The sequence below is a fragment of the Uloborus diversus genome, chromosome 3 (assembly GCF_026930045.1).
Source record: "Uloborus diversus isolate 005 chromosome 3, Udiv.v.3.1, whole genome shotgun sequence".
Taxonomy (NCBI): domain Eukaryota; kingdom Metazoa; phylum Arthropoda; class Arachnida; order Araneae; family Uloboridae; genus Uloborus; species Uloborus diversus.
Window position 1 is genome coordinate 203749019 of NC_072733.1, and position 22275 is coordinate 203771293.

At 35.5% G+C, this 22275-nt stretch overlaps 1 protein-coding gene across 1 annotated transcript in view; it reads right to left on the bottom strand.

Annotated features, from left to right (window-relative positions):
• Positions 1–9461: 9461 nt before the first annotated feature.
• Positions 9462–22275, bottom strand: part of LOC129219137 (short transient receptor potential channel 4-like) — a 60340-nt gene continuing 47526 nt past the window's right edge. Inside the window, exons 10-12 of the mRNA XM_054853456.1 lie at positions 20186–20380; positions 14892–14957; positions 9462–9939 (exon numbers count right to left, since the gene is read on the bottom strand). Of these exons, the coding sequence (XP_054709431.1) occupies positions 9715–9939; positions 14892–14957; positions 20186–20380 (486 nt within the window). The 3' untranslated portion in view covers positions 9462–9714. The remainder of the gene's footprint in view (positions 9940–14891; positions 14958–20185; positions 20381–22275) is intronic.

Sequence of the window (22275 nt, forward strand, 5' to 3'; positions counted from 1 at the left end):
TAAGTCTTATTGATATTTTTTGCATCACTAGCATCTAAAGCTAATAAAGTTATAACGCTCATCATTCTGTAATGATTTTGAACTGTCTGGAACATTTCAATTTTACAAAAGCTAAAGTACTTCTTGTCGCAAAAATGTCCTTCCGTTACCCAATTTTTAACGAAAAATTTGGAACTTGCAAAAAAAAAAAAAGGTTTTTGCAGTTTCAACATTATACTTTTTATAAATAGTCTCAGTTTGGGATACTGATGCCTGCCATTATATTTTGGTAAAACAAAAGGTTGTTAAGGTGCCCCTGAAAATTTTTCCAGTTCCAGCTTTTAAGCTCTTTCCGTTAGTTATAGCTGGAAACTATAAAAAACTAAATGAAATCTGAACTTCCTTTTGTTTCAGCATAGATGATGCTGGAAACTTTCTAACCATCTTCCCGTTATCAACAAGTAAGATGTAGTAATTTATTGGGTCGCAACTTTCCAGCTGACCCTCGCCATTCTCTGAGCAAGTGGAGCTAGTACACTGCATACTAAAATGATATGTCATAATACAGTCCAGCATGTTGATCCACCGTCTTAGCTCACAAGTTATCCAACTCCGTCTTTTTTCTCCTCCAGCTATGACCTCAGCTATTAACTAAAAGAGTGGCACGTGATTACAGGGGGACACAAACAACTCGGAATTGGGTCAAGCTGACCTTCGCTCGCTCCCAGAGCAGAAGTTCAAGGACGTTAAAACACTACCCTCAACTTTTTGTTTTGCTTCTTGCGACGACCTTTCTATGCCTTGGTCTTCCCTCACCCTCACGCACATTTCTTTTTTTAAGCTTTTTAGTAATATTTCCGAAGAAAAAGGTCAAAGTCACAAGAGATATCAAGATCAATTTCCTTGCTTACGAAATTTAAACTACAGGGGGTGCACACACCCCTCCCCCCAAAAAACAAGCGATGGGGAGCAGGGCGCACTCTCAAATACTCCTCCCCCCCCAAGAGCGAGGCCCCCTAAAAAGAAAGTTACTTGCTAAATCATTCACCTGAAAATTTCAATGCCGGAGTCTGCGATATGAGCATCCCTGGAAGTACTGAATTGATACTTTTATTCAAGTCACGAAAACAACTTAAGAATCCCAGATTTTAAAAACAGTACATGTGCTCCCCCTCCTCTCTAAAAAAAATTGCATCACATCATAAATTTCAAGATATTTTCAAAATTTTGAAGCAGTCACAAACTGCACTAATAATAGTACACCAAATGGAGTTTTCCACGAAGAGGGAGGCATGGTTTCTTCTACAAAAAAGGTTCTGACAGTGACTGACCTTTTTTTTTTTTTTTTTTGAACAAACTGGCTAAAGGTTTGTGCCAGTGTTGCTAGGAAATGAATCAAACTTGAATAATAGCATGGCAATTTCAGTTGAAATTTGAAAATACTTTTGCTTTAGAAATTAGCGAAATGTCATGCCTAAACACACATTTAAAAAATATATAGTAATAATGGCATTAATAATATCAAAACTATACTTTTGTTAGAGAAATGAAATGTTTTAAAAGCTTCTTTTTACTCATTAAAATTGTATTCCCCTCAAATTTAGTGTCACGACCTTAGTTTTTTTAAGGTCAGAGTCAGGTATTGAACACAATATCGATTACCTAATTACAACAAAACATTCGTTTTATCACTAACTTTATTGTCAAGCTTCGCTTTTGTTTTCTGAAAAGATAATTCCTATTAGTTTACGTTTAAGTGAACAATCCGTCTTAAAAGGAAGGACAATCACCTTGGGAACACACCTCGTCTTATTCATTCCCATTCAAAAAGAAAAAAAAAAGAAAAGATTGACTGAAATGACTAAAAAATGGAAACTGAAATGCTTGATTAGTAGTGCCAAGTTTCCCCCAAGCAACAGATGATTTGGATTGCATAACTTTATTACCACCAATCCATTCGCAATCTGCGAAATGTAAAGAATCGCTGAAATTTCTGAAGAAAATTTTCTTTAATAGTTAAAAAACCATTAAAAACTTAATGCTTTTAAGAATAACTAAATAATGACAGACACGCCATTTAATATTTTACTGAAATTCATATCATGTGCATTGCAGCGAAAGTGCATTTTGTCGCCCTAATTACCAATGATAAATGAATTAAAACAAGAACAATGAAACATATATTTGTTTTACTTTTAAACTCATTCATAAGTCATCGAGATTCTATTTCGAAAGGGAAAACCAACTGCTGAGATTTGCTGTGTCAAAAAAGAAATAAACCATTCAAAGTTTTATTGGGACAGAAACACATCTGTTGTTGTCTCTGATGTCCCTTGGAGATGGATAACGAAGGCGTTAATCCGTTTATGAAACTAATATTAGCGGCTTCCGTTTGACTGAGCCCCATTTAGGTGGAAGTCCGACTTTTGCTCAGACACATAAAACAGATAGCACAATTCAGATTTATTGCAATACGAGGAAATCAGAATAACACACAGAGCAGTAGGCGAGAATTGAGCCCGCTCCTCTCTGCTTGCAAGCAGTTGCTGAGCAATACCGCTCTGCCACCGAGGCCCCTAAGAGAAAAACACATCTAACTAATTTTGAAGGGCCGTGGTAGCCTGATCGGTAGGGCATTGGACTCGGGGCCGGAGGGGCTCGGGTTCGATCCCCGCTGGTCGAAGACCCACCGTCGTCATTAAAGGGGACTGGGCGACGTTAAATATGCTCGTGGTCTCAATGTCCTCCAAGTGAAACGATACCTCTGGGGGTGCTAGTACCAGGTAGCTATTAGCTCTTGGACTAGTTCTAAATTCTCATTAACTGTTCGATCCGGTGATGGTGCTGCCATCTATCGGTATATAAAATAATGGAGGCAAGGCACTAGTATGCAGACCTCGACATAAATACAGTTGAAGTAGTTGTGACTCTTGAATAGAAATAGAACTAATTTTGAATTTTTGACTTAAAATACACACAGAGAGAGAGAGAGTTTGTTAGGATGAGAGGACGAAAAGACAAATATTTCATATCACTTCAATCGTGGCTCATAAAAAAAAAGTAAAGGAGAAAAATCAAAGTTTTGGCAACACTAACTAATTTTCATATGAGGCAGTGAGAAGCAAAGGGGCCGTGGTAGCCCGATCGGTAGAGTGTCGGATTCGGGGCCGGAGGGTCCTGGGTTCGAACCTCGATGGTTGAAGACCCACCGTCGTCATTAAAGGGGACTGGGCGATGTTAAATATGCTCGTGGTCTCAATGTCCTCCAAGTGAAACGATACCTCTGGGGGTGCTAGCACCAGGTAGCTATTAGCTCCTGGACAAGTTCTAAATTCTCATTAACTGTTCGATCCGGTGATGGTGCTGTCATCTATAGGTATATAAAATAATGGAGGCAAGGCACTTAGTATGCAGTCCTCGACATAAATACAGTTGTAGTCAGTTGTGACTCTGAATAGGAATAGGAATAGGAGAAGCAAAGGGATGTAAGTGGATATTTTCAAGTTTTGAGTAAAACGCCTTTAAAGATAACATCCTAGGTAGTCTTTTATTGAAATTTTTTTCTTAATCATGCTGTACAGCAGCAACTACCAATGCTACTAGTACCATCTCTTGCCCCAAGACAGAGGAGAGGTTTACCTATCATGTTTCCTGGTTATCTCCAAATTTTTAATTTTGCCACTTGCATCCCTTAGCTTCTCACTGCCTCATATATTCTCAAATACTACAATACGCACAAGGCATTTAAGATGTTTACTGCCTAGATTTTGCAGTCTAAGTGAATATTGTATTGCTAAAGTTTGAAAACATTTCTTCTAAGTTATCACATTTTGATGCACGTAGCCGTTATGTAAACAAACTTTGCAAGTTTCGTGACAAGAAAGAACATTAAATTTAAATTTCAAATTAATCACTAGTACGGTTTTTTTCTTCAAATTATTTCGACTCCTTTACCCCAAAATCAGTACTAATCTGACTCCGCAAGTATTGACTGAGACCCCGACTCCGACTCCTTAACCCAGAAATCAACCTGACTCCAACTCTTCGACTCCGCAGCCCTGGTTATTAGCACCAAGCAATCCCAAGAAGAAGATGCTCTTCTGGAAGTGGTCAGTGAACCACGACGGAAAGACGAAGGATTTCTCCTCGTCTTCACGAGATCCGTTTCACCCAGAGGGAGTCAGTCGACTTTCTATTCCAGCAGACCCGTTTTGAGTTTGTTTTGGAAGGCACGCGGAAGTGAGCCAAATGCGGGTCAAGCTCATTGCCGAGGAATGAGTGGCCCCGAATCGGGTTCATCGTTCGTCGACTCCACCGGGGGCCAGGGATCGGGGGCAATGCCACTGTCTCCAACAAAGAGGGATGGGATGTTTTCCACGAGATCAGATAACTTTTTTAAATGTGAGTTTTGGAAATGCTGGAAGGTAAACCTGACGTCATTTCTGCTGCCACCCATTCTGGTGGTTTCCTGGAGGGACGTTTAATACGATTCGAGCTCTCTTTGGAGATGAATCTGAGGCTACGAGCCTGTAGGACCAATAACACTTCAAAAGAAATGTATGAGAAGGGCATGAGGGTTAGCAATGTACAAACCCGGCGATTCTCGTGAACAGTCATCTGACAGAACGAGAAGATTCGCGAAGATTCTCGTGGCCGATTTGCAATGTATTAAGAAAACATGCTGTCACTTCATTATGAAAAAAAAATTCAGAATCAGATTAATGAAAGTAGTTTTGCTTTATTTTTAATTAGAATTATTGATTGAAAGTTTATACTTTAATCACTTGCTCTAGCATGAAATTCACAGATGCACGTATCGAAACAGCGAACTATATTTCACTACGAAGCGTTAAATATCAAAGAACTTTTTTTATTTTTTTATTTGCAAAATAACAATTTAAAAGCGACTTGCCATGTGCTTTTCTTTATGTGCATGTTTGTTTCTTTTATGCTATCACTAATATTTTCAATTTATTTTTGTTGATTGAATTTGATTGATTTTAATGAGCAATTACTATACATAATAAAATTGTAGATTAGCATTTGAATTCTGTAACCGTGTAACTTTATATTTGAATACCAACCGTTCAGTGTATTTTTCTACACAATCTATTGGTTTTTCCGGGACCTTTTTTCACTTTATTTTCCATCAGTTCTAGGAAATGGTAGCAATATTAGAGCCGTGTACTGGTATGGTAGAAACAACTCTACCGGTAGAAAAATCAACGTGCAAGCCGAGATAAAAGAGGTTTGTGTATTGATTTAGCTACCGGTGGAAACGTATTTACCGTACCAGCACAAGGTCCCAGGTGAGATTGACTTGGAAAAGCGGGAAAAGAGCAGGTTTTGTTGCTTATTTAGTCATAAAAATTAAGCCGAGTTAGTTTTGTTTGTACTTTTTCAGTGTTATACGCAAAGCGATTTTTATTTCTATTTGAATTTTGTGCTGTAATGAAAAAGAAATTTGCGACAGTAAGAGGCTACCAACAGAATATAATCCTAATATCGAATCAGATAGTGAATCTGACATTAACGCTTCATTACTAGACTTCCCTAATGATGACGAAACGGGAAAAAGTGCTTCAAAAATGCATAAAATTTTCTAACTCAGGCGTTCTCACACTGGGTGCCGCGGCATCCTGGTGTCCCGCAAGGAAAGGCGAGGTGTACCACGAAGTTCCCGGGTATCCATTAATAAATGTATCATAGAGATCGAATTATGTGCCGTGAGAGCGTTCTGATTTCTCACACTGGGTGCCGTGGCATCCTGGTGTCCCGCAAGGAAAGGCGAGGTGTACCACGAAGTTCCCGGGTATCCATTAATAAATGTATCATAGAGATCGAATTATGTGCCGTGAGAGCGTTCTGATTTCTCACACTGGGTGCCGCGGCATCCTGGTGTCCCACAAGAAAAAGCGAGGGGTGCCACGAAGTGCCCACGGTATTCATTAATAAATGTATCATAGAAATAGACTAATGTACCTTGAGAGCGTTCTGATTTCTCAAAGTGCGCTGCGAATCGGAAAAGTTTGAGAACACCTGGTTCTAATATATTTTCTGTAAAGGGATCTTTCCAGTTTAAATCCTTTTTCAGAGAAAAGCCAACATTAAGTGAAAATACCTTTTTTTTTTTGGAATTATCATAAATTAACAAATACAACATTTAAAACAGTTGACTGCAGATTGGAGCTCAAATAATCGATATCGATATAAATAGTGTTGATTACAAAAAATAAACATATTAGCTCATAAAATTGGGGTAAAAAAATAAACTTACGTGTTTTAATGACTACAGATAGTGCGCAATGAAAAAAGCTACTTCAGCTATTGCTAATTCAGAACCGCCGTCCTTCAGTAAAACATAAACTGCACGAAGTTATTTTATCTCGATTCCTTCTGCCAAATGCATTTTTAAATATGCAGGTACAAAAATACTCAGTGTTTGCATAATTTTTATTTCCACCATTTTGTGGAACTTATACACGGAAACAATTGCAACTAATTTTAAGAAATTTCTTAAGTGAAAAAAAAAAGAAAGAAAGTAAAAATAGATCTCATAAAACTTGATTTTGAAGAATCAGTCCAGTTGCACCGTGTGTTCTTTCAGTTATCCTCAGAATGGAAAATCTGTACAGTTAACCCTCGTTTATCGCGGGTAATTCGTTCCAGACTTGACCGCGATAACTGAATTTCCACGAAGTAGGATTCTGTATATATTTTTCTAATTAAAGCGCATAAAACGTACTTATGGCAATTTAAATAGGTTTTTATCATAGTTAGAGCCCCCTAGACATAAAACAGCACCCTCAGCCACCATTACATTTGTATTACTTAATATATTGCACAGAATATGAGAAAATTAGATATGTTAGACGTAATAGATAACACATTGTTAATTATTGAGAAATAAACTACACACACACGCAGTTCTTACACACTACTACTAGTCTATAAAAAAACCTCAACTTGTACGATGATGAATCAATTGCCCGTTAATCACCGTAGGAACCCCCGTTCTTCCTCTACATTTAGATATACAATTTAAAAAGCTAGCACATTGTTGAACACCATTTACAGATGTATTTATCCCCTAGTAATAATACTGTGATTTATACTTTCCAGTTAGTGCTTAACGGTTAAAATGAGATAGCGATTCCTTACACTTTCTTCGGCGATTTTATACTTCCACTCCCTCAACTAGTACAACTAGCCCCTCAGATCTTACTTAAAAGCTTACCTTACTTAAAAAACGTATGCTTTGTTATTCTTTTGCAGAAAAAAAGTTACACGAGCGCATAAAAAAGGCTAACTACTATATTTGAAAAAAAAAACATAGAAAAAACCGCGATGTAGTGATGCCGCGAAAGTCGAAGCGCGAAGTAGCGAGGGACGACTGTAGTCCTATTTCAGCCATGTTCGTTCCTTTGGTTCCTTTTTTCTAAATATTTTTATAGACTTTATAAAAACTCCTGAATATATATTTCATTTTTACATAGGTGCTCAGCGAATGGGGTTGAACCCCTCCGGACCTCTTTGTTTTTAGCCATGTGTACCAATCCTAGTATGTTCATATGCATAGATGTAAAGACTTATGACTATGAAGAAATAACTAAAAATGACAAAAATGCACTTCTCTTGGCTTGGTGTAATTAGGTTTCTCAAAACTCCTTATAAAGAGTATACACAAATGTGTGCGGTGCCAATTCAATTTCTATCAAAACTTTTCCGGTCTTTTTAAAACCTATCTGAACGTGTTAGCTTCCCCAATCTACGCTAATCATTATTGTATAATTGAAAAAAAATGCTTGTCAAGAAGCCAATTCGGATTTTACGCTAGTTTAATGTAATTTGTGAACATTTCTTAAACTGTGTGTTTGCATTTTTTCTTTATTCAGACTTCATAATACGGTTTGTACTTTGAAATGAGAAAATTATCTACAACAACGGTAACATTGAATTTTAAAAAACAAAGAAATGTTCGCAATTAGATAGTTAAAGGTGTAATATGTTAGTGAATTATGTAATCAAAAGAAAATGACAGTGTATTCTAAAACTAGTTTAATATGGCATTTTATAGACACGTAATTTATCACAAATCTACAAAACAAACAAAAACTTAACTCGAATCAAAATGTTCGTAAATTCAAATCAAACGCTCAAAAATGTTTTTAGGAAACATTTGAAATTTTTATCCTCAATTAACTCTTTGAGTTGATTTTATCACAGTATAAAAGACATGAAACTCGACAAACTCAGCAAATGTGCAGTAATTAATCCGAAAAGAGAGACATAAAAAAAAACCCTATCACACACGGTCCAATGAGCTCATACTTAATTTATTTAATTTTCACGATCTCAAACTCTTAGATTACATGACCCAGTCTGACCGATTACTGAAGCGTTGTCTGAAAGAAAATTTATGCAAGAAATATCCAAAGCTTAATAATAAGGATGAAATAATTGAGAGGAATGATTACCGATGCAATTTACGAAAAATCATCAAATACGAAACACAACCTCTGTTTGCAATGCATTAATACTATCATGCTAGCACCGCTGTATTGTCATTCCAATTTATTATAGACGTAACGCGTTTCGTTCAAATCTATGCTGCATCAATTAAAAGACGTAGCTTTACATTAAAGAGCTTTTAAACGATCTGCTACTGTTAAACTATAAATGATAAATTCTTCGAACTCTAGGCTCATTTTCATTATAAATGAAAGATTTTTACGCTGTTGCAGGTTTGCAGGCATAGTAAAATGCTGAATTTACGAATATTTTTTGAATGAAGGGGGGAAGCGTACGTCTGTTAAGAATTACTATCGAGTTAAGAAAGTTTTGCCTTTAATAGTTTTATTTCAATCATTTTATAGAAGTATAAAATATGTTTTTTGCAAAAAAATATACATATTTAGGTATTATTTATTTATGGATGGATGCGATTTTTGAGACCATAATACGCGTGACAAATATTATGTACATTTTGAAAAAAAAAACCCTTAAATTTACCAAAAATTTGTACACCTCGTAAATTAAAAAAAAAATAAATAAAGTAAAATAAAATAAAAAAAAGCGCAAAACATAATGAATAAACTTTCTTAAAGGTATATCACGGAATAATTTTAAAAGAAACCTATAAAACTTCATAATTTTAAGAAAATTAACTTTTTTCTTCAAAGTTATTTATCAAAGCCACTTTTTGAAGATATAATTTAGAGAACAATATTTTAAGACTGTTTTTCATTTAAGTAATATTTTTCTTTAATGGTACCTAACTACCAATATGTATTAGATTCTCCAAAATCAAATCCTCTCAACTACTTATTAAAAAGTATTTTTGACTGAAAAAAAAACGTGCTTCACAATTCCATAGAATTAATGAAATATTTTCAAAAAAATTCAAGCGCTCAACTAATATTTTAAAAAAAGTGAGAAAATGCGTCTCGAAAAGCAGTCTCAAAATTGGATCTTTTACTACGCCGAGCATGTCTTGGTATTCATATCAAAAGAACTCGCATAAAACTCAGGCGAATTGGCAGTCACTATATACATTCAAATAATAAATAAGAATATTATGATTTCACTAGAGCCAGTTCAAACTTCATTGAAAAGTTCTTTCTTCCGTGCTTCCAGCCCGCTTTAACAAACACTTGTGGTGGATTATCTGTATCAAAACTGATTTGGCATTTCCAAAAGGACACAAAGCTCTTGTTTTTTCTTCTTTTTTTAATGTCATTTCTTTAATCGATTTTTTGCTTCGGAAGGCGATGAAGTGATATTGGGGATTCGCTTTCGCCTGGTGTAACGAGTAGGACGTTTGATGGAATGTTGCAGATCTTGAACAATCTCTTCCTTCAGCTTTTCCTTGAAATCCGTGCTGAGAAACGGCTTGGAGGTTTGGATGGCTTGCAAACAATTGCCGTGGAGATATCGACGAATAAGCTGAACCAACAACTTCTGAAAAATCAAATTAACATCTAGGATCACTAAAAGAAAAGTAAGGCTCTATTTTTCGTGGAGGTAAAAATATACACCAGTAATAGAAATTAGGTAAGAAAACAGAGTTGGAAACCCTCATTTAGGGAGTTAAACAACTATTTATTGTTGATCTTTGGCATCGAATACTAGTAGGATTAAAAGACTGCATGTAAAGAACAAGACTGTGTGGAAACCAGAGCTGCGGAGTCGGAGTCTGTGGCTGATTTTGGGTAAAAGAGTCGGAGTCAGAATCGGGTTGATTTTGGGGTAAAACAGTAGGAGGCAGTAAAATCCTCGGAGTCTTTTCATTTTTCCTCCGACTCCGCTGCCCTGGTGGGAACTGATCGAGAACAATTATTTATTCGTAAGCTTCCTTAATTAGAAAGATAATAAAAACAAGAGATTTTTTTTATTGTTTTAAGGCACAAGAAATGGAGGCAAAAGAAACAGACAAAAAAATGTCGTAATTAAAGTGATTGCCGAGAACAGAAACATAAAAGAAAGACATGACGAACTTTTAAAACGACACCACCACTAAAGTCTTGGTTTCCGAGGTGCGAACACGCCGATCGTCGGCGTCGCTCCTCGCCGAAGCGAAAACTTGATTCTTCTGCGCATGCACGCCCGAACTAAATCAACGTCGTGAATGGCCACGCCAGAATCCACTTGACTTTGATTTTTGCGTCACGGCGAGGAGCGACGTCGAAGATCGGCGATTCGCTTCTAGGAAACCAGGGCTTAACTGCAGAAACTGAGGAATCTAATATGGGCATTACGAACGGCGTAACAACGGTTCCTTCAAATTTTGTCCAACAGGAGTTAAAAGTTGCGTTTTCTTGTGAATTGAGAATAGCGTTTTGTCTAATCCGTAGTGCAATTAGAATGGTTTTCGGAGGGGAGCTTCCAAACCTTACATGCGTGCACGGACTGCAATAACCTCTCCCCCATCGGAAAAATAATTAAGGAAATGAAAATACGTATGTTTTCAGATTTAAGAGTTCCAGTAATCTAATCCGTTTTATTTAGTTGAAAATCAATGATGCTATTTCTGTGTTGCAGCATTAAATCCTAAGTGAAATGCTAAAAAATTCTACATGAAGAGTTCTCATTTTAGTTTTATTTTATACGTACTTCAACATACTGGGTGGTGATAAGTCTTGCACTGTTAAGAAAATTCATTTTTAAAAAAACTGCTTCAGATTTGAACATAATTCGTTTTTTACTTTGATTCACATCGCGGAAAAAAAAAATTACGCAACCTTAAAAAACTTTTACGTGTGCATCTTTCGTAATTCTGAGAAGAACTAGATGATTTTCAGCTTTGCGCTAGGGCCTAATGCAGCCAGAATTAACGTTTCTGGCGGAGGGGGGGGGGTGAGGATTTTGCCATAACAGCCTCTCATATCAAGGGCGCCCATATAGGGGGGCAAGGGGGGCTTGAGCTGCCCTAGAAATGAGAATTTCCTTGGTTTTAGTACTTTTTTCGTTGCAAAAATAAAAAAACATTTCTTCTCCAGCCATTAAATGAATAAGTTATTAAAAATTTCAAATTTTAATGACTCGAATCAGTCCTGAAATCTGCTTCCATGGAGAAAATGTCCTGCTAAACCATGGTTAAAATATTTGAGCCCCCCCCCCCTTACAATTTTGCAAATGGGCGCCCATGTCTCATATGGATATAAATGTACCTATCAGAACCCAGGCAGCAGAAACAGAGCGGCGCTGCGACGTGCGTCGCTGATTCTTGAGAAAGTTTGGAGACTATTTATATTAGTTGGCGAAGAAAATATCACATTTTAGAGACCGAAGATTTGTACCGAATTTCTGGGATCTACAGGCAGCATGTACTTGTTGTTCTCAAAATTAGCATATCTTTTTTAAGCGTTTCTCTGTGATGATTAAAAGTTTACGATTGGTCTAATGTTGGTTTATCTTTCGCACTAGTTTTGAATTTTTCAATCGGCGTCGCAGACTGCTGAAATAAAATTTGCTGCCGGACTCAGAACTAGCAATATGAATTAAGGGGGTCCGGGACACATTTTGAAATTTTTTTATTATAAACTTTAGAGTTTTGAAATTTTTTGCACTGATTCACCATTTATTTAATAAGCAAAATCATAACATAAATATGAAAAAAATAAAAAATTTTATTTAAATTTAATTAGTTCTTTTATAAAAAATGGGGTTGCTTTAAATTGCTATAACTCAAAATATTCTTAAACAATTTTCAATTTTTTTCAATGAATTACGCACAAATATCTAAGCTTTAATTTTTATTCGGCGATTTTAAAAAAATTGATTCAATAAAAAATAAAAAATATTTGAAGAAAAATTTCGAAAAATTCGAAAATACTTAAAAAAAAAAAATCGTAATTTCTGCAGTAAACGTTTTTTTCAAATTCGACGAATAAAATTTAAAGTAAACTGTTTGAAAAAGATATGCTCCAAGTTTCATTACTTTATCTTTATCGGTTCCTGACTTATAAGAGTTTGAATGCAAGAAATCGGGAAAAATTGCATCATGGAGAAAAACGCGTTTAAAGTTTTAAAGTTAAGTACACATTAGTTAGGTGCATGAAACAAAAATAATTATATCTTTCGTTCTATTTAAGATAGAAACAAGATTCAAACCTCCTCTTAAGCAGAAAAACACGGAGTAATTTTTTACATGATAAAAAAAAAATTGCAAAATTTGACAATTTTTGTGTCCCGTACCCCCTTAAAATTCAAAGGGTCTCTGGACATGACCCTGAAAACCTCTCTCACGGATCCCATGAGAGTTCTTTCTCCCATAGACGCCATTTTCGGTTTTCAATGTTAGCGCCACATATATGCTTTAAGCTAATATTGTACTACAGTAGAAGACCGTTATAACGCCGACCTGTATAACGCAATTCTCTATAAACCGCACAACTTTTCAGAAGTAAACAATAAGTTTTAAAGTTTAAAAAATCCCTCTGTTTTGCCTTGCAAACATAAAAATTGTTAGGAAAATTAATTTTTGAATCAGTTTTTCATCTTTTCATCTTAATTCAAAGCTTTTAAATGAAAAATAGCATTCACAGTAAAATGAAAATACCAGATGGTTCTTGAAAATGCAGCTGTTATGCAAACCATGAAGCTAGCAGAAATGCAGGATATTTCACTTTCTTATAATAAAGAAACATATTTCTTTGTGAATGACTCATTGTATAATTAGTGCTTTAATATTCACTACAGATAAAACTCATTCTGAAGTGCTAATACATAGATATATTTTGAATATTAGTTTAAAAGTTTGTGAAATGATCTATATAACGCCAAAACCTGTATAGCGCAAAAACTCTGATCCCAAGGTGTGCGTTATAAGGGTCTTCTACTGTAATGGGTGAAAAAACCACATGAGATAAGGATCAAAATAAACAGAATTATGTATAAATCTTAATTTTTTTTTCAAACAAATTTTCTTTATTAGTGCAAGACTTTAAAAGCACCCTTTACTTTTAAAGAGAGCTTCTGTAATTCCAGTTAATGGTTTTTCATTGTTGCAATTAAATACTTCGCGTAAAGATGAAAACACATGATACGGTTTCTACTTTCTCTTTCTGTGCTCTACAGAAATATAAACTTTATTAGGTACGAATGCTTCTATCTTGCAATAGCATTCTGAAAAAATGTAGAAAAAAAATAATTTGAATTTTGACATTTGGAATTCAAATTATGTTTTTCGCAATCACGAGTGTGTGTGTGTATATATGTAGGTGTGTGTTTGTGTCTCTGTGCAGGCATGAGTGTGTGTGCGTTTGTGTCAATGTGCAGGCATGAGTGTGTGTGTGTTTGTGTAGGTGTTTGTATGTGTGTGTATATGTATATGTGTGCAGGTGTGTGTGTAGGTGTATGTATGCGTGTAAGTGTAGGATATTGACGCAACCTGGAGACGGTTTTCGCTAGAGGAGCAGCATCGTGAGGCGGCCGACCGACGGTGGTGCTGAAGAGGGTGCTGGTGGGAAAATAAAATGATAGCACATCAAAACAGTCAAATGAAAGCAATAAGCAATGGTGATTGCTCAAAAATAGAAACCTGAAAATATGAATTCTGAAACTATTTATAATTTATATTAATTTCTTAATTAGCATATCTTGGAAGAAAGGTCCACTACATTCCAAAGCTTTCTATTTTAATTTGAAATTCAACCAATTTAAAAACCTACCCTAAGAGGTGTGATTTGGAGGGAGGGATAAGTCCCCTTTGAAAACATCATTATTAGAGCATTTGTGCTTCCCCCCAAAAGTCATGCCCCCCCCATTTCAAAGATATTCATTACTTTTATCACATAAGTCTTAAATGTAAAAAGTCAAGACTTTAAATTCTTTTGTTTCGTACAGTCAGTAAGTTGAAAAGATACGGAAAGAAACATACTTCTAAAAAACTTTTAAAAGAAAAAATGATTCGGCAATGACCTGAAAAGTGAATTTATTTTACTGTTCCAGCGACTGGTGGAATCAAATAATTTAAGGGCTTTAAGTAAAGTTTTCAAATTCTTTTGATAAAAATTTCAAATATTTTTGATAAAATCTTCAAATTCTTTTCATAAATATTTCAAATTTTTTTTTAAATATTCAACAATTTAAAGCTAATTTTATATGCTTTTCCATGGACTTTGACAGTGATCTGAAAAGCGAATTTATTTTACTGTTCCCGCGACTGGAGGAATCGGAGAATTTCAGGACTTTAAATAAAGTTTATATATTCTTTTGATACAGTTTTCAAATATTTTTAATAAAGTTTTCATTCTTTTCATAAAGATTTCACATTTTTCTTGAAATATTCAACAACTTGAGACTGATTTTACATGTTGTTTCATGGACTGAATCGCTGTAAGCCAATTGATTCTTTATACAGTAGATAAATACTTGACAAATGTCCTTAGCCTAAAAATCTAAATTCTTACCTCATATTTTTCTTCCTCAATCTTTTGTATGGTGGAATCAATCTCCATATCCCAATAACAACAACGCTGCGAAAAGGAAAAGAATAACAATTACAAGCATATTTGTAAACGAATGAGTTCGAGACTGAAACCTTAATGATATAATGTGTCTCACTGCAATTGAACATTTCTGAAATTTATTTATAAAACACTGACTGCATTCCATGCGCAAAGTATCGCTGTCTGTATATACATTTGTTTTTTTTTTTTTTTTTTTTTTTTTTTTTTTTTTGAAATGGAGCGAAAACTGTACGATAAATGGAAACAATTAGAAAAGAATTCTTACAAAAAATCTTTCCTAATGAAATGTTTCATTTCCGCTTTATCATACACGATATAAACCATAAACCAATGTTTGGATCAGTAGAAAAAAACAATCAAAGAATTATTGAGTTTTTACAAAATTTTACATTGTTTTTGCAATAAAATTTCAAAGTCAGTCTCACAAATATAAAAGCACCGACTTTTTAAGGGCCTCACAAAACAAAGTATTAGCGATATGGTTCTATAAAATATTTTAAATACAGGGTGTTTTAAAATGAATAGCGGGGTTTTAACATGTTATAATATTTATTACACCAAACTTACAGCCACAAGTGATATATCAAATGAAAGAGAAACTCAGTTTTGTTTGTTGGCATCAGTGCGCATGCGCGTGGAATGTTTCTGCTGCAATCCGCTAGAAAGCGCTTGCAGCGAAGATGGCGACTAAAGAACAGAAAGCGTTTTGTGTTTTATCTTTCAGCAAGATGGTGCGCCGCCTCACTGGCATAATGAGGTACGCGATTGGCTTAACCTAACTGTACCCGACCGCTGGATTGGCCGTAAGGGGCCTAATGACAGGGCTTGTTTCCCATGGCCTCCACGATCACCCGACCTAACGCCGTGTGATTTCTATCTTTGGAGGTTTATTAAGGACAGTGTGTATGTGCCTCCACTGCGAGCCGACCTTCCCGAATTAAGGAACAGGATTGAAACAGCTGTTGCAGCAATTACTAATGAGACACTCATCAAAGTTTGGGAAGAACTCGCATATCGTCTTGACGTGTGCCGAGTGACGAACAGGCTCGGACTGGCCCGCCTGCCAACCTGCCCGAGGGCAGGTGCGCCCTTCCTACTCTTTAAGATGAAATACAATACAAACGCCTTCGCTGAAAAACAAAATTAAAAAAAAAACTTGTTTTGCAAATTCAGAACGAAGTTTTCTAATTGATTCGAAAGCTCCCATACCTTCCCCTCATTTTGAAGTTTCGAAAATTTTCCTTCGAGCCCGGTTTCCCTAATATTATCGTCTAAATTTTTCCGTCTTTTGAGTCTCAATTTCGAAAAATTGCCGGGAAAAGTTCCTTCTATCCCATCTCCCCTCCCTTTCCGTAATTTTTCCAAAGATGACTAACGAGAGAGTTTTTAAGACTCTTATTTCAAAAAAAAAGTAAAGGGATCTTCGAATCTTCAATCAAAAAGACTGCTTATTCTGGAACTTCGATTTCGAAAACGTTCTGGAAGAAAGTTTCGAATCGCATTTTTTCCCTAATGTCATTAAAGATGGACGGCAATAGCGTTTTAAGATTGAAATTAAAAACAATTTCTGGAGATAAGGCCACTAGACCTTCTCTCTTGACATCAATGTCGCCTAGTGAAAAAAAATCTCTATCTATGAAGATGCGAAATCAAACCACTGGGCGACTTCAGAAATTCGGAATGTACTTGTTCATTATTTTTTCTAAATTGCCGTTTTTGGCACTTGATTGAAAAAACTAGTGAAACGTGCTTTCCCCTAAAAGTTAACAAAGATGGCCTACAGTCAAGTTTTTACAATTTCAATGGGAAGTCCACAAGATCTCTCCTCTCCCAAATAAACAAAAATCGTCTAAAATTGTGTTAAAAAAATTCCGGGAAAAGGTCACCAAACACTCTCTCTCCTTTCAATTACGTTTTTAGAACTTCAGTTCCGAAAACATTCCAGGGGAGAGCCCTCAATCTCGAGTCCTTCTCCTAACGTCAAATGAAGACCCACTAACTTATGTTTTTGAAGTTTCAATATTGAAAATTTGAGGGTTTACTCCGGACTCAATCCTTTCCCTTTACGCTACCAAAGATGGCTAACCATCGTATTTCAAAGCTCCAATTTCCAACAATTTCCGATGGAAAGTTCCAAACCCCGTTCCTTCCCCCTACGTCATAAAAATTGGCTTACAACTGCGTTTTTGAGACTTCAATTTCAAAAAATTTCCGGAGAGGAGCCCCCATGTCTTTCATTCCGTCTTTCTTTCCTCATCTTTCAACATCATTCAAAGATGGTCTGAAACAGCGTTTTTTGGAACTCCTAACATCGAAAAGTTTCTGTTGAAAAGTTCTGAACCCCATGTCTTCTGCTACGTCATCAAAGATGGTCTACAATTGCGTTTTTAGGAGTTCAATTACAAAAAAAAATTTCGGGGGTAAGCCCCCGAACCCCCTGGTTTTTAGCAACACTAAAATTGCGTTTTTGAAGCTATCATAAAACAACTGGGGAGAACTCATGTCTCTCATCTTTTCATTCAAGAACGCAAAGATAGCAAATAATTGTGTTTTCGAAAATATACCCTTAAATTAAAAAAAAATTCCGGAACGGGACCCCCAAACCTCCCTTTTACTTGTCCTCCAAATAGTCTAAAAATGCGTTACGAACAAAAATTTTCGGGAGAAAGCCTGCAAACACTCCTTCCTTTGCGCGAATATTAAACAAAACTCAATCAACAAACAAATCCAAAACTCAATCAACAAACAAATCCAAAACTATCTTCAAATTTTATTTACAAATGCAATTTTAGTATTTCATAATGTTCGGTACGTAAACTGGTAAAAAGAGATGCCATTTTGTTGCTGCAACCTTTCTTTTATAAGGAAAAAAAACAATTGAGGACCTGAATAACAACTGAAAAAACTTCACGAGTTTTCAAACGAATCAAAAGTTAAACGGTTTAATTTAGATAATAGATCCAGAATATTAGTAGAAACTCTTTTTTTCAGTTTTTTTATTCTTGTGTGTGTGATACTCGAAACGCTAATAACTTTCATTCAAACTCTTTGAGCGAAGCACATTACACATTATTCGGGAGGAAAAAAAACATGCTACAAATTTTTAACTTTTTTAAAAAATTTATTTTCATTAGTTCACCCACCCCCCCTCAATGAATTACTCAATCGTCCCTCTCAACAGGATCGTCTGGATACGCCACTGATCGCTCCTCCAAAATGATCGTCTATATCCTTTCCGCGATCCCCCCCCCCCTCCCATTGGCATGCGCCTTCAGAAAAATTGGGGTATGCGCCTTTTTGAGGACCCAGTCCGACCCTGGTGACGAATGGTGCTCACATTTAACACTTGTAGGCTATTATGTAAAAAACTGTGAGTTTCTCTTTCATTTGATATATGACTTGTGGCTGTAAGTTTGGTGTAATAAATATTATAACATGTTAAAACACCGCTATTCATTTTGAAACACCCTGTAGACTGAGTGCGTTAAGTACCCATCTCATTAATCAGATGTTGTATTGAAACTAATTCCACCACTAAAACTGCGTATACAGCTCAGGACTTTTTCTTAATCTCCATATTACTCGATGTGCTTAAATTAGTGTAGTGCATTAAAAAAAAGTCTGGTAGTTAAATATATACCCCCCCCCCCCCCACTGTTATTTATCAATTAAATATTTGAAAGCTTAGAACAAATCTCAGAGCACTTTTGGAAAAAATTGCACACTTGTTTAAAAAAAATAACTATTGTGCATGTATATGAATTTTCTCTAAAGCGAACTAAAATAAGCATTTTTATTTCGTATACACACAAATGCAAGCATAGCATGGATACTGTAGAAAACTACAAGTTGAAATTTTTTTTAAAAAATGTCATACTTTGACGAAAAATATTCACAATTGTCTTCGAGAAAAAAAACAAACTAAAGAAGAAAGGTATAAATTTGATTCGATTTGGTTAAGTTTTATCTGGTTTAAATTTAAGGGAAATTGGAATTTTATAACAGTTTAAGAAAAAATAATTGCTTGACGAACAAAAAAAAGTCGATTTTTTGTTAAGAGCCCACACTTTTTCCCGAAAGTAACTACAGTAGAACCTTTGCAAGTTGACCCCTTAAAAGACTGCAAACAACTGATCAATATACAAAGGTAGCCGACTACTATGTTTGTGCTCTTGAGAAATAGTTTCGGTGGAACAAGACGAAATAAATCGGCAGTTTCACAAAATAAGATTAGGAAATTTTCGGGATTTCCTTTTCTAATTCATGAAAGTTCTTTATTTAGGGGGTTCAAAAAAATAAGTTACTTGCTTCCCAATAGATGACAGAGTGTCCGGTAACAAAAGGGAAACTTGTGCAGACGATACTCGAGTTCCACGGCTTTTAACCGTAGCAAATTCATTCGCAAAGTTTGTATCGTTACTGCGTAGTACGAGAACAAAATGTCGCGGCAACTAGAAACTTACTCCAACGCTGAAGTCTGCGGAACAGTAAATTTTTCGTGGGCAAAACGTCTAAATTTGAAAAATAAGCGAGGTGGAAAGTTAAGCAAAGGCGTGGTCCTCCAGCACGACAATGCAAGACCTCACAAGGCAAGCACAACATGGCGTTTGCTTCGCAGTTTTGGAAGGGGGGTCTGGCAGCATCCATGGTAGTCCCAATCTGGCGCCCTGAGATTTTCATGTGTTGGACAAACTCAAAGAACATTTGGGTGGAAGACAATTTTCCAACGATCACCAGATTCGGACAGCTGTTCTAAGCCGAGTCCAGGACCAAGATTTGGATCCTCGGGACATCGAACGATTAGTGCTATGCTACGATCCGACAAATGTCTGCAGCGGCTGCGAGATTTTGTAGAAAAATAGTGTGATGTATCTGTGTCACATTGTATTGAAGAGCACTTCTCAATAAAATATTTTTTGACTTACTTTGTTTGAGTGACTTACTTTTTGAACGCCCCTAGTATTTGAAGTATTTTTTAGGTCGCGGTACCTTTATTTTCCTATTTAAAAAAAATCTTCCGACTGGTAAACAACTTCATGGACTTATCCAAAATCGTGAAATTTCTTGAACTTTTCCAACTTTTCTAGTTGCTAGTCACTCTATGCTTATGACTAGTAAACAACTTCATTGACTTAACCAAAATTGCGAAATTTCTTGAACTTTTCCAACTTTACTAGTTGCTCTATATTTAGTTTCTTTGAACCATAATTCCTCACACAATGAAAAAGTCTTACCTTGGCAGACCATGATAATTTCGGAGTGTTAGCATCGTCTAAACCCGTCAATTTACCAACAGACCAGCGACAGAGAAGTGTTAACCTATGCATGGATGGTACCAAATTGAAAGGAGGAGGAACTACGCTGTGATTATCCAAAACCGTTAGCCATAAAGTGGAGCAAGCAAATTTCCACTCCATGTCGGCATTAGTCTGAAATTAACAAACATGAATTAACAAAAACTCTTTCATCGGTGAAGAAAAATAGATATGAGAAATATAAGATACAACAGACATATAGAACATTTTTGATAAACGGCAATTTACTTCAGAGAAGTAAAAAATAATATTTAGTAGAAAATAGAACACACACATACAATTCTCTCATGAGTCTAGTCAAACTCTCAACTGCAAAATGACTTAGTAAAACTAAAATTTAATAAAATGCTTCTTGATACCGACATAACATTAAAACTACGCAATTTTAACTACTGCATATAAAAAAAAATATCATGCATTTCAAACAGTTAATGTACCCTTTAAATTATGCTTTTTTTTTTTTTTTTGAATAAATGGTTTTAATTGAGAATGATTGCCTCTATGATAATGCAGCAAGTAATGCTTTGTAACAATTTTCATTTTCCTACTTTTTCAAGTTTAACTACCAGTTCCGTTCTTTATTTGTAAAATATTTTCAATTGGAAAAAGCACTATAGCAAAATTTTGTAAAATTTCTTTAAAAAAAATAATTTTAAAAAATCCAGCATTTAATTTTACATTTGAAAACTCGCACTCAAAATTATCACAGAATTTCCTTTAGATGTTTCTAAATTTTTGTTTTAGTGAAAATAAATATTTTATTTACTAAACTTTTAATAAAGCTTAATAATAATCGAATCTGGGGGAAAAAATCCAATTCCCATCACGAGTACAAAAAGATAGCATTATAATCAGAGGTATTAAAACGGAAAATTAAAAACTTTTTAATGGATAAAATAATTCCAAAAGCGTATTTTCAACTGGCCATGATAAAAATAAAAATAATTACCGACATCGTCAAATTACTGATCATTGGAACTTTTGGATATATAAAAAACAACGAAAGAAAAAGAATCTTAGATCTGGTATAAATTTTGCAACTTTTACCATTTTTTGTCACGCTCGATCTCTCGCGAGTTCCCAGTATTTTTTTTAAAATAAATAATTTTAACCACTTTTTCTTTTTAAACGGGAAGAAAATCATACTTACACAGGGAGACGAACTAAAAAAGAGGGAAGTTGCCGTGAAAAACAGTAAATTCGGCAGCTATGTACCTCGTAAAAAGGAGAATAAGTTTTGTCAAAAGAGAAAAAAAAGTAAAAGTTCAGCAGTACTCCTTAGTCTAATATCCGAATATATATGCGCGAATTTGACAATGAGCTTTCGTCAAAGAAATCGTCTCGAGAGTTACACTAGTGTGCCTGTGATCTGGAGCTGCGTTTGTACAGTACGCTTTTTTCATCGCTCCGCTAGAGAAGGAAAAAACACATTTACAGTAAAATTATGAGGCACTGATTTACGTCTTGCTTCCATTGGATATTTTCCAGATTTCACTCACTGGAACTCCGCTCTTGGCAAAAACTCTAAAATAAAGGTTTTGACTAAGAAAATAACCTAAGATGAATTTCTTTGAGTTATCTCTTTGCGGGAACCATTATTGAGGGTGTCTGCAAGTGGGAACCTGTGTGAGTTTGAAGGGAATATTCTTCATTTACAGCATTACTTTACTATTTACATTAAACAGTCTTTTGTTTTTCTAACTTTTTAGCATGAAATCTGGAGAAAATCATGCATTCTCCAATACCGCCAGACCCAAGTGGTAAGGTATTTCTTATGCTGGGAATCCTAGGTAGCTTAAATGAAACGCATCGCTCTTAACCGCTTGACACATAACGACGTCTCGGAAAGAGAAAAGCATGTACTGACACATAAAATGAATGATATCTCGGAGACGTGACGTCTCTCGTACGTCATTGTATGTCAAGGGGGTTAGAGTTTATAAAGTGGCCGTAGCTGTAAGAGATTGATAACGGTATGTCAAGCGATTAATACCTACATCCGAAACAGC